Source organism: Microcaecilia unicolor, chromosome 8 (genome assembly GCF_901765095.1).
Source record: "Microcaecilia unicolor chromosome 8, aMicUni1.1, whole genome shotgun sequence".
In the NCBI taxonomy this organism is placed as follows: Eukaryota; Metazoa; Chordata; class Amphibia; order Gymnophiona; family Siphonopidae; genus Microcaecilia; species Microcaecilia unicolor.
The window spans coordinates 29,577,306-29,590,636 of NC_044038.1; the positions used below are offsets into that span (position 1 = coordinate 29,577,306).

At 43.8% G+C, this 13,331-nt stretch overlaps 1 protein-coding gene across 2 annotated transcripts in view; it reads right to left on the reverse strand.

The window, feature by feature from the left end:
- Positions 1-13,331, reverse strand: part of CCP110 (centriolar coiled-coil protein 110) — an 84,361-nt gene that overhangs the window by 54,506 nt on the left and 16,524 nt on the right. For both annotated transcript variants that reach the window (XM_030213294.1, XM_030213293.1), the window contains exon 4: positions 5,023-5,174. In XM_030213294.1, the coding sequence (XP_030069154.1) occupies positions 5,023-5,160 (138 nt within the window). In that variant the 5' untranslated portion in view covers positions 5,161-5,174. The remainder of the gene's footprint in view (positions 1-5,022; positions 5,175-13,331) is intronic.

Sequence of the window (13,331 nt, forward strand, 5' to 3'; positions counted from 1 at the left end):
AAAAAAAAATGTATACCATATGTTTTTTGTTATTATATATTGCCCTTTAGCTCCTCATTGTTTCCTTCCAATGTTTCAACGTTCTTTTCCATTGATATATTCTTTAACGATACTTTGATTTTGTCTCGTATAACTCTTCACAATGTAATCCATAACCTAATTGTAACAAAATGTATTTCCATCATTCATAATGTATTGTAAGCCACACTGAGCCCGCAAAAAGGTGGGAAAATGTGGGATACAAATGCAATAAAATAAATAAATAAATAAATAAATAAATAAAATCTTCTCTCTGACAGTGGCCAAACCAGGTCACAAATACCTGGCAGGTTCCTAAACAGAAGTCCATTCCTTGTTGCTTATATCAAGGGATAGAAGTGGCTATTCCGAGCATATCTAGCTAATAATGGTTTATGACTGATGGACTAACTGGTGTATTCATTATAACTAGGGCTGCATTTCAATTAAAAGTTTTAATCGTGATTGATCGCATGACTAAGAATAAAGGAAGCAGAGAAAATATAATCATTTTAAAACAATAATATGCATTAAGAAATAACCATAAGGACAAAAAAACGCATTAAGCATAAGTAAACAACTACATATACTCTTTCAAGAACAGCAAAACACATTCAGCCATGTACGTAAGTAGTAAGTACTATCAGTAGTACCGTACACAAATTAAATATCAGATCTGACACTCCAAATTGTAAATAAAAAGGTAATCAATAGAAATAAAACAAAATAAAACATGGAAAAGAAAATAAGATGATACCTTTTTTATTGGACATAACAATACATTTTTTGATCAGCTTTCGAAGGTAGCCCTTCTTCGTCAGATCGGAAATAAGCAAATGTTGGTACATGACAGTATATATAAGTGAAACATCAAAGCGGGTTAGGTGAGAGACAGGGAAAATCGGATGGATGAGGGACAGGGAGATATGCATGGAGATAGGAGGGTGACAAAGCAGTACAAGAAAGAGAGAAGAAAGGGATGCAGCACAGAATCTGTGCGTATAGGGGAGGAAGAGAGATGCAGTCACACAGGCTGTGAGCGACTGCATCTCTCATCCGTCCTGTCCTACCCACCTCCAGACTGTGTGTTGCCTACCTGAATGCCTGATCTGTGACTCTCACAGATCAGGCATGCAGACAGGAAGCATACAGTCTTTTTTTTTTTTTTTTGGGGGGGGGGGGAGCCCAGAGGAGGTTCTGGACCTGTGGGGGGGGGGGGGGGGGGGGAAGTAACCCTGAGGAATTGCCAGAAGTACTTACCAGCAGTAGGGGACGTGGGCAGGCACAGGCAAGCATCAGCGGCAAAGTGCCAATCAAAGGAAAAGGACAAACAGGTGAGGAAGAAAAGAAGGAAATGGCCGCCATGTGGAAGGTAAGGCAACTCGGGCCAATTAATTTTATTAACCATTTATTTATTTCAAGGTTTGACAATTTTAGGGCCCCTTTTACTAAGCCGCGCAAGCATCTACGTGCGCCCAACGCATGCCAAAATGAACTTACCGCCCGGCTACCGCGTGCCTCTTGCGGTAATTTCATTTTTGGCATGTGTCCGCTACGCGTGTCTGAAAAATTTTTTTTTAACTTTTGGACGCACATAGCGGACGTGCACCAAGTGACATCTGACATGCATAGGTTGTTACAGTGCAGATTCTTTACCGCTACGTCTATGGCTGGCGGTAAGATCAGACACCCAAAATGGAGAAGTGGCAATTTTGATTTTGCCGCACATCCATTTTCGGCAAAAATTTTAAAAAGGCATTTTTGGTATGTGCACTGAAAAATATTTCTGCGTGCGCCCAAAACCCATGCCTACACTACCACAAGCCACTTTTTACTGCAGCTTAGTAAAAGGACCCCTTATTGATGACAGTGCATAAACAAACAGTGAACAAGGGGCAAAAACATCAACTACTATTAATCATTTCTATAGCGCTACTAGACATATGCAGCGCTGTACACATTATATGCAGGTACTGTCTCTGTCCCTAGAGGGCTCACAATCTAATGGGCAGATGATCAAAAGTTCTGAGCGGTTCCAAACAGTGCTCTAAAAGTAGCGCTGGAACACTGCGGGGCTTTACCGCCCCTATGATCAGAGATAATTGCATGCAAATTTAAGCATGCAACTCTCTCTGATCATGGTGTAGAAGTGCAGGAGGATTGTGCCTAAATCCTCCCGCACTTATTTGACAGGTCTGGGCTGTCAAAAGCCCAGACCTGTCAAACACAGGGGTTGGAGATCCATGGAACCACCAGACCCCATCTACCCCCACCCTGAACCAAACGAAACGGGGGCTGGAGGTGCTGCAGATCTCCAGCCCCCCCCCCCACACCCCCCAGCATCCCTCAGATGTCCCTAGTGGCCTGGGGTCAATCCCCCCCCCACCTGGTGGTCTAGCGGCCCTTCCCCACCCTCCTACTTTCAGTGAAAATGGCTGCGCCCAGCCCTGCCCAATACATCCTAACACAGACCATTCACTTTCAATGGGCTGTGTTGGTATTGCCACGTAGAGCCTCATTCTCTAAAGGTTATGTTCCTAAATTCACACTCCTAAACTTTATACTCCTAAATTTATGCTCCAAAATTACAAGCATAATCTATGCTCCAAAATATATTACACTCATAATTTAGCAGCATAAATTATTCTCATAAATTTAAGAGAATAAATTTTAGGAGCAAAACCTATAGAAAAAGGCCCTTAGGATGTATTAAGTTGTTGTCCTTTTTGTTAAATCATATTACCTGATGGAATTGTGTGTATTTATTTTAGGGCCCTGTTTACTAAGCCGTAATGTAGATGCGTTAAAAATTAGCACGCGCAAATGCTAGAGACACCCATATATTCCCTATGGGTGTATTCCTATGGGTGTCTTCAGAGCTAGCGCGTGCCTACAGCGAGGCTTACTGAACACGGCCCTTACAGTTTTATGTTAAGCCCCTGATGCTGCCCTTGTGAGGGCGAAACATGGCCATGTTGGACAGTTAGAGGAAAATCGTATGCTGTTTTTATATATCTGCATTGAATATGGGTCTGCTCCTCTTTTTTTGCTATTCATTGGGGATATCCTGAAAACCAGACTGCCTAGGTGTGTTCCAAGGACTAGATTGAGAATCCCTGCTCTACACCAACATATAACATTTTTTTTTAATTCTGTAGCATTGTCAGAGTACTCCACTACTACTACTACTACTATTTAGCATTTCTATAGCGCTACAGGGCATACGCAGCGCTGCACAAACATAGAAGAAAGACAGTCCCTGCTCAAAGAGCTTACAATCTAATAGACAAAAAATAATACTCCACACTGTAATAATGTAAATTCAATGAAATGTGCCTTAAAGTTTAATTATTTAAGTAGCTCATTAACTATAGCTCCTGTTGTCTTAGGCAGTCACTGAATTTACAGGTTCTTTGGGGCAGGCACTTATTGTTCCCGAATTCCTAATAATGCTGTAAAGGTGCAGAGTATAAAATTTGGAAAGGCAGACTGAAAATTCAAATTAGAACACAGCACACTGCCCTGAGTGTCTGGAAACAGCCATTTTTAGAACAGTATCACAAACTGCACACATTCAGGGATTTCATTGTTTCATGAATGCTCATGAAACCCATCATTAAAATCAGCCACAATATTTGAGGACTGAACTATGTATGGTCAATATAAATCCAATTTTAAAAAGGGTTTTAGGAATAATCCATTTCTTTGTTATGTTTTGATAAATTGAGTATTTTATGTTTATTAAGAGTATTTTCATGCTCAACTATGTACCCTGCCACTTTTAGCATGATTAATAGTGAGCAGTAAATAAATGCAAATAAATAAATAAAATCAAGCAGCATTCCCACCAATAATTCATATGCTCTGCCTTTTTTTTTGTTCTACACTGTGCAAGTGTACAAATGTTCCCCATGGTTTAAGGATTAATTTGTTAGGACAAACCTACCAAGACTCAAAGATTAGATGGTGGCTCCTGTTTTTCTGACAAGTGTTGTAGGTGGAGAAAGAGCACTGATAAAGTCCCACAGCACTTCATCCTCAGAAACTATCCCAGGCTCCCACTCAAGCCCCCCCCCCCCCCCCAGAGACAATCAATGAAGACGTTGGGTTACCATTTAAAAATAATTCTCAGGCTATCAGTAATAATGTTTCTCTGAGGCGCCTATGTGCACCCAACACGCGCCAATTTGGAGATACAGCTCAGCTACCGTGTGACCCTTGCGGTAATTTCATTTTTGACACACATCCCTGACGAGTGTCTGAAAAATTATTTTTATTTTCTGACATGCGTCAGCTACGCGCATCAAGTGGCATTCTACACGCATAGATCATTACCACCCGGTTAACGTATGAGACCTTACCACTAAGTCAATGGCTGGTGGTAAGGTCTCAGATCCAAAATGGACACGCGGCAATTTTTATTTTGCCGCGCATTCATTTTCGGCAAAAATTTTTAAAAGGCATTTTTTACAGGCACCCTGAAAAATGGATCTGCACCTACACTACCGCAGGCCATTTTTCAGCGCACCTTAGTAAAAGGGCCCCTGAGACTGGTAACCACGATACATATATTTTATTACTAAAAATGTGATATATTGTGTTACTCTAAAGTAATTACAAAGTCGTAACAATATAAAATTAGAAAAATATACATGACGATTGACAACTCTCTTAGGGTGTGCTGCAGAAATCGAGACTGATAAGGTACAAAATGAGATCAGAGAGAGAACCAGACTGTAAACTGTCACACGTCTTTATAGTTATACCTTAGGATCTCTCCAAAATAAAAGTTTACTAATGACATCAGTTTTAAGGCTATTAAAAAATATTAAAACCCTGCCATTTAATAGGATGAGGAAAGCACATTTAGCTGTAAGTGACTTTACTGCTTGTATTAAGCCAGTTGATATTTCATAAAAGCTACTTTATCATTTTCTAGCAAAATTGAAAAAAAAAAACACACTTCTAAACAGATTGAAAACAGGTCTTCAAAAGATATCTTACCAAAGGAGAAAGCACAGCAACACCATGGAACTGAATAACGGATATACTCTTGTGTTGAGCAGGCAAAAAAGCTTCTTGTATTGTTTCTCCTTGAATCCTGGCAAGCTGCTTTTTGCAGAATTCTTCATAATCCTCCATCTCACTGTATTAATCTGAATACAGAAAAACAAAATAAATACCATGACATTATGAAATATAATATTTTTGTGAGTGGAGTAATCAGCAATGCTCTTGGCACAGGACATACCAATGAAAACGATAACACAATTTACTACAACTGAGTGCAGCCTGTATCAGGCCTTGAATTCAGGCACTAGCCCAAAACGTTTTGGATCTAGAGGCTGAAGGCTGTTTTATTTCATTAAAAATATTTTATTTCACCAGTCACAAACGTTCTGAGTGGATTACAATAAAACACAGGCATTAAAATTCTTAACAACTATGTAAACTGTTTAAAACTTATTATTCTTACCAATGATGACAGGATTTTAAAGAATTATTGAACTTCCCCATTCTACCCACTGTTGAGGGAGGGAGAGGCCAGTCCAGATGAATGGGTTATGTCCATCAACCAGCGGACAGAGACAGAAAAATAACAGTTCTAATGATTTGACTCTTAAGGGTATTGTGCAGCCTGGAATGTTAATAGCGAAGCAGTGGTACACTGGACCATGGTGATGGACAGTGATGAAATTTGACCATTTGTCCTAATCGGCCACTAAATCCAAGAAAGTAGAAGGTATATATGCGACTGGTATACAGGCATTTCACCAATGCAGGAGATGTGCGAGACAGAGCACCTGATACTCCAGAGACGTCAGAGACCAACGACTGAGGAAGGCTTGCTGCAGCGTTCTCATGTGAGCTCTCGCCCATGGAATCACGTCCAACGTAGCTGCCATGAGCCCCAGCACCTGTACGTAATCCCACGGCCGAGGAATCCCCAACAATCTACGGATCTGCGATTGCAACTTTAGACGCCTGCCGTTGGGAAGTAAAACGCACCCCAAGTCTGTGTTGAGTTAGATGACTCTTTGGGAAATTGACGACCCAACCCAGGGATTGTAAAACCTCTATCACCCGAGACATGGCCGCCTGACTCTCTACCTCTGAGTCTGCCCTGATCAGCCAATCATCCAGATAAGGATGAACTCTGACTCCCTCCTTCTGCAAAAACGCTGCCACCACCACCATCACCTTGAAAAAGGTGCGAGGTGCCATGGCCAGCCCAAATGGCAAGGCGCGGAACTGGAAATGTTGCCCCAAGATCGCAAACTGCAGAAACCTCTGATGAGAAGGCCAAATTGGGATATGCAGATACGCTTCCTTGAGATCTAATGAGGTGAGGAACTCCCCTGGCTGCACTGCTGCTATCACCGACCACAGACTCTCCATGCGAAAGTGTCGTTCACCTTTCATAAATCGAGCACCGGCCGAAAGGACCCCCTTTCTGGAGCACCACGAAATAAATGGAATAGCGACCTTCCAGAAGCTCGGACTGAGGCACAGGAACCACCGCTCCTAACTCCAACAGCGCGTGCAATGTTTCTGCCACTGTTTTCCGCTTTTCGACCTTAGCACAGTGGGACTCCAAAAAGGTGTCCTTCATGGGAGCCCGCAATTCCAATTTGACGTGATCTTGGCCCACTCCCCCAGAAACAGGGTAAACCAACCTCCAATGGAAGGAATGAAATGGACCGGAACCCCGTCACTGGGAAGCCCAGTTAGCGCCTCCCGCGGCCTTTTTATCCGAACAAAAGGAACGCTGCCGAAATCTGGACCGCTGAAGAGGAGCAGAGGCCTGGCCAGGGCAATAACACCGCACCTCCCGAAATCTCGGTCTCGTAGAAGGAGAGCGAGGCCCCTATTTGGGTCTGTCCTCCGGCAGACGCTGAGACCTGGAGTCTCCCAAATCCTTAACAATCCTTCCAAGTCCTCACCAAACAGCAGCCTACCCCTGAAGGGCAACTTCGTGAGCCGCTGTTTTGAAGCCATATCCGCCGCCCAGTGACGCAGCCAAAGCAGCTGGCGAGCAGCAATTGCCAGAGACATCTGCTTAGCCGAGGCCCGATCCAAGTCGTAAAGCACATCAGCCAAATACGCCAGCCCTGATTCCAAACGCCGGTCCTGCATGTCCTTGAGGGCAACTCCCCCCTCAACCGGCAGAGTGGTCTTCTTGGTGACCGCCGTCACCAGGAAATCTACCTTAGGAAAAGCGAAGAGACTCAAATGAGACTCCCACACCGGATAAAGGCAAGCCATAGCGCGAGCCACCTTAAAGTTCCCCTCCGGCTCCGACCACTGATCCGAAATTAGCTCCTGAATAGCTTCATGAACAGGAAAGGTTCGAGTCGGCTTCCTAGTGCTAGCCATCTTAACATTCACGGCCGCTGCTTCAGGATCTTGAATATTCAGCGCCTGTAAGAACTCTGAAATGAGCGAAGACAATTCATCCCTATGGAAGATTCACACCGCCTTAGTGTCATCCTGTTCTTCCTGAACATCTTCACCTTCCTCAAGATCTCAGAGTCCCAAATTCTGCGACCCTCGAGTGGACCCTCCAGCCCCTTATCAGAGAAGGCTGCGGCCCCAGTGAAGCCACTGAGTCCGTGTCAGAAGCAGACCCCAGCCGCCTGCGCTTCAGCAATGGTGGGTTCTCAGAAGTGGAGGGCAATGCTCCAACTCACAATCCCGACCCCACTGCAAGGGGAACGCCGAAGCACTTGGAGAAGCATTTTTTAATAAAAATGCCTGGTGCAATAGTAAAATAAACTCGGGGGGGGGAAACGGTTTCCCCTGAGCAGTCACATTTTCCAATGAAACTGGCCCCCGAGACTCCCGTGGCAACTGGTTGCCTTCTGCTAGCCTCTTCACTAGCCCCGTGCGCTCCTGTGCCTCCGGAATCGCGCAGGCTGCATCCCCTGGAGAATCCAAAATGGCGCCTGCCACAAGCTGCGGAGCACGGGAAATACCCTCCGATATTGCCGCTGCCCCCGAATCCTGCATGCAGCCAGAGCTGCAGAGACCCGCTACATTGCGACTTTTCCCGCAACGCGAACAGCGCTTGGCAGTCTCAGCTGCCATGATCGGCAGCGCTAATGGCAAGGGCGAACGCAGGGACTGGCAGAAAAAAAAAAAAAGAGAGCAGCACTCACCCTAACAACAAGGGCGGTAAGCCCGTCCCCGGAGGAGCTGCAACAGTGTCCCAATCCTCCACCACCCGGTCAAATGAGCTTCAGATCTGGGAAGTGCTGCCTGAGTGCCGTTGTTTGTTTTTTCACAGACAACCAAACATCAGACTGACACAGGAGCCAGAGCACAAGCACACAAATTGGAACAGGGAAATCAGAGTAAGGCAGGGACCCGACACAAGTATGCCTTTAAAGTGAGCACCACCAGCTACACATCCCAGCTCAACTGGCACCCCAGGAGCCCCCTCAAAACAGGAATCCAGGAGCTGAGCAAGCTCCGTCCACCACCTGCTGGAGATAGAGTTATGCTAAAGGGAGAAGGATCAGTACACAGAGGGTCACTGCCTGTGTTTTTAGTGTTCTCTATCTCCACCTGCTGGTAGACGGAAACAACCCACCAGTTCCTGGATTCATCTGCTGCTGAAGCTAAGGAAGGGTTTTTTGCTTTTTGAGAAACCCAAATAGTAGCAACATTCCATGTTTCTAATCCTAGGGCAAACAGTGGCTTCCCTAGTCTATCTCAATAGCAGACTATGGACTCTTCCTCCAGGAATTTGTCCAAACCCTTTTTAAACCCAGATACCCCAACCGCTGTTACCACATTCTCTGGCAAGGTTTTGTGAGACTAGAGTGGAACATTTGGTCTCTACATTAATCAATATTTGTGACATAAAAACACTGTTCATCAGCCTTGTAACACCATCCCTACCAATAAAAAAGTCATGGCAGCAGTAGTAGCATTATATTATAGGGATGCTTTGCAACAGCTGGGACAGGGAGATTTTCAGATCCAATTTAGGGGTAGGTAAATGTAGGCAACTGCCCTGAGCAGCGAACGTTTGATAGGGGCTGGACCATTACCTCCACTGTATGTCTCAATCTGGATCTTGTATCCCTGTGGCAATCCAATCACTGAATATAGAGCAACCCTGTTAGCAAAATTCAGTGTGGAGCATGCCAGGTCCCACAGCATCCCCACCCCTTGCACGGTAACAGTAAGCCCTGCAAAAGAGAAATTTGGACCTCGGGGCCTGGGAAGGCTTCACACTGAATTTTTTGCTAACATTGTTGCTGCTATGTTTGTTGACCGTGTTGTAGAACTGTACCATAGTAGGAAAGAGGAGGATCTGAGGCTGGGACAGGAGGAGAAAAGTGAGGGAGAAGCAGATGACCTTACCCCTTCACTCTCCCCGTACCCATGGGCACCAACAATGGAAATATAGCCTTGGAAGTTGGGGAACATCAAAGGAAAGATGGATGATGCAAAATGCGGGTAGACCCTGGAGGAAAACCAGTTCTAGTCTGTCACAGACCTGGAACTGGGGTGAAGATTCACATTTCAGCAGAACAAAAATCCTAAGCAAACAAAAGCAAGAAGAAAGTAAACATCCCTCAGTGGCCCAGACCAGAATCTAACAAAAAATCTGTGGTATGACATGAAGATCACAGTCCACAGATGATACTCAACCAATATGAAAGAGCTTGAGCTATTCTGCCAAGACAAATTGGCAAATACTGTACCACTGCGCTGTGCAAAGCTGGTAAATACTTATCCTACTGGACTCATGACTGTTGTTTCTGCAAAATGGGTTGCCACTAAGTATAGAGACAAGGGATGTGAAGACTCATATGTAACCAAGATTTTTTGGTTTCTTAATTGTTTACAGAAAAAGTATAGAAATATTATATGGAAGGTGTACAGTATGTTGTGTAGATCAGTAGATCAGTGAAATGTTTTCTTTAAGGTATTTCAAACTTTAATTTTCTATATAACAGAATATGAAAGATGTACAAAGGTGTGAAGACTTAAAGTACTGTACAGACAATCCTGAAGTGGAACGCACAGCAGCATGGTTTTTATCACCTGCATTATATAAAAGCTTCAAAGTGGCAAAGGGAGAACTAACACTTATTCCTGAGGTGAAAGGAGACAGGTGGTATGCCCTGGGCTATTTAGATTCAGTTATAGAGCCAGTTTTAGCTGTGTCTTGGGAGTTCATCTGACTCATACTCAGTGCTGTAACCACTAGACAAAACGGTTTCTAAAACAAATGTTCAGTGCAGCCCTGTTTTCTGTTCAAGGCTAACAGTAATTATGTTGTTTCTTTCTAAATCACAATACAAATTAACATTTAAAATATGTCTAACCAGTTTAAAAGTATTTATTTTTTAGATTTAAAAATGACCAGCTTTTTACAAAGCAAAACTCAATTGAGACACAAATTCAGGCACAGAGTACTTGTAAAATAGTTATCATCTTTGATTTCTTTTCTTACCGAACTGAGGCCAAAGTTATGTCAGTACTATAAAATTAGATCGCTATTTACAAATTAAGGGACCCTTTTACCAAAGGATGTTAAGCCCTAACGCACATTTAAGAGGCAAGAAAATGCTTACCGCAAAACACAAAAGGCTCCTTTTACTAAGCCGCGGCAAAACGTGGCTTGCGATAAGTGTAGGCGCGGGTAGAAATATTTTTCAGTGCACATATCAAAAATGCCTTTTTCTACATTTTTACCGAAAATGGACGTGCGACAAAATCAAAACTGCTGTGCGCCCATTTTGGCTGTCTGACCTTACCGCCAGCCACAGACCTAGCGGTAAGGAATTTGCACGTCTTCTACGTGCATCCGAAAATAAAAAATATTTTCCAGATGCACATAGCAGCCGCGCGCCAAAAATGAAATTACCGCAAGAGGCATGCGGTAGTTGGGTGATAAGTTCATTTTGGCACACGTAGAGCCTAACGCGGCTTAGTAAAAGGGGCCCAAAGCATTTTGTGGTAATATCCACTTTCAATCACTAGGAGTGCCCTAGTTTTTAAAGCAGCAGGCTAAGAACCAGAGAAGCCAGGGTCAAATTCCACTGGCAAGTCACTTCACCCACTATTGTCTCAGGTACAAACTTAGGGACTCAGTGGCATTAATGTACATTAATACTACTACTATTTGACATTTATAGAGCGCTACTAGGGTTACGCAGCGCTGTACAATAAACAAAGAATGACGGTCCCTGCTCAAAGGAGCTTACAATCTAGAGGACAAGATGGACAAGGAGAGCAGACAAGCAATAATTGGAGTAGACAATCAATAGTTGGAACAGTCTAGGTTACTAGGTACAATGTTAGGTTCCGAAAGCAACACTGAAGAGGTGGGTTTTGAGTAGAGATTTGAAGATGGACAGTGAGGGTGCTTGGCGTATGGGCACAGGGAGTCTATTCTAGGCATAGGGTGAGGCGAGGCAGAAAGGGCGGAGCCTGGAATTGGCGGTGGTGGAGAAGGGTACCGAGAGAAGGGATTTGCCTTGTGATCGGAGGTTACGGGTAGGGGCGTACGGGGAGATGAGGGTGTTGACAAGATGTGTTTTAAACATTTTTTTAATTTCAAATAAAGACAAATCAAGCAAAACTTGTACAGAAAATCTAATTCAAATATGTAAAATGCTATCATAGGAAACCTTTCAGTTTAAAAAGCAAAACCATGTGCATGAAAGGACTGTATAAATGAATTAAAACAAATCCCCTTAATATGTAATACTTGGTAGCAATAATGAAACAGTGATTGAATATTCACATAGCAAGCAGCTTGAGCCAACAGACTTATTTTCTACTGAACATAATTAACTTTGTATGAACTTGGTTGCTAATAATGTGCTGAGCTGGACAATGTTGGCACATTTAGACTGACTCTGGACAGTTCTGCACGAAGAAAACCCTTCCCTCATTAATCAATACCTTCTCTGTGAAATAATAATAATAAAAAAAAGGCAAGTGCATTCCACAAAGCAAAAGGAGCAAGATCCCACATGCCATCTTTTTTTTTCCTTTTGATGTAGGCACAGGAAAAAAAAAGATTTTAAATGCTCTCAGATTTCAATCTAATTCACATTTAATGTGGGATAAAATGCCATAAATAATAGATAGATAGAAACTCTGAATGTTGAGCACCTAATTCTCATAACATGATGTCTGTTTAGAGGCCCTTTACCAGGAGAAAAATAAAATTTCTGCATGAATAGTACTAGGGTGTCCCTTTAACCAGCCCCTCCAAATGACACAGATATTACCTTGGTTTTTTTAAACAGTATCCTCCCCTCCCTGTTCCTTTAACCAGTCCCCAAAAATGACAGATATTACTTTGATTTTTTTTTTTACAGCATGCTCTCCTCTCCACCCACCTACCTATTCTAGACCTTCTCCCCGCTCCCCTGAGCCAAAGGGTGCCCTCCTGGCACCTACCTGAAGCCACCCAGGTGGTCTAGTGGAGTCTTTGGGGCAGGAAAGATCCCCCAGTCTTTCCTGCCCGCTGCCGGCGCTGACCCCTCTGTTGCTGCATCTTCTTTAAAATGGCTGCTGAGACTTCCCCTGGCGGCCTCTCAAGACTTCAGTGGCTCGGGGGAGGTGAGGCAAGGAGTCAGATTGCAGCAAGGCGGGGAGCGGGAGGGAGCGCCACGGGGCTCCTGGAGGCACGGGGCCCTGTACGACCACTTCTGTCGCCCCTGCCACCAACCCACTCTTGGAGGCCCACTGTGCTTTTTTTTTTTTTGCTTAGCTTGGTTTCCTGTACTTTGGATTCCCTCTCTTCTGTGGCCTAAATCTGAGTTAACCACATACAAGTTAATATTCAGCCGACGGAAGTCAGTGTTTCTTTAAACGAGCACTGCTGCTAGCTAAAATTAAACTTGGATATTCAGTGCCAAGCCATATCTGGGTACCAGCATCAAACATCCAGGTCATCAGCAGCACCCAGAAGCTATATGGGAATGGTCAATATTCAGTGCCCAGAAAACTACATAGGACTGCCTTTTGTGCAGTCCTACATGCCCAGTTAGCTACGTGAGCACCAGCACTTTCCTGATACTAACTTGAGAGAGCTGCAGCAGCCAGAATTGATATTCAGTAGCAGTGCTGATTTTCTTGTGTCTTTGCTACAGCAAGGGAAAGAGCTGGAATGCTGTCCTGAAGATCTATTGTGGCAGTTGACCCGCTCAATTGAACACTGTTACTGAAAAATTGATGTTGGGACTTTGGAGTGCAGCACTTCTGAATTTTATACACTAAAGGGGTCCTTTTTACTAAGGTGCGTTAATGATCAGTGAAAGCTAAATACCAAGCAGGTC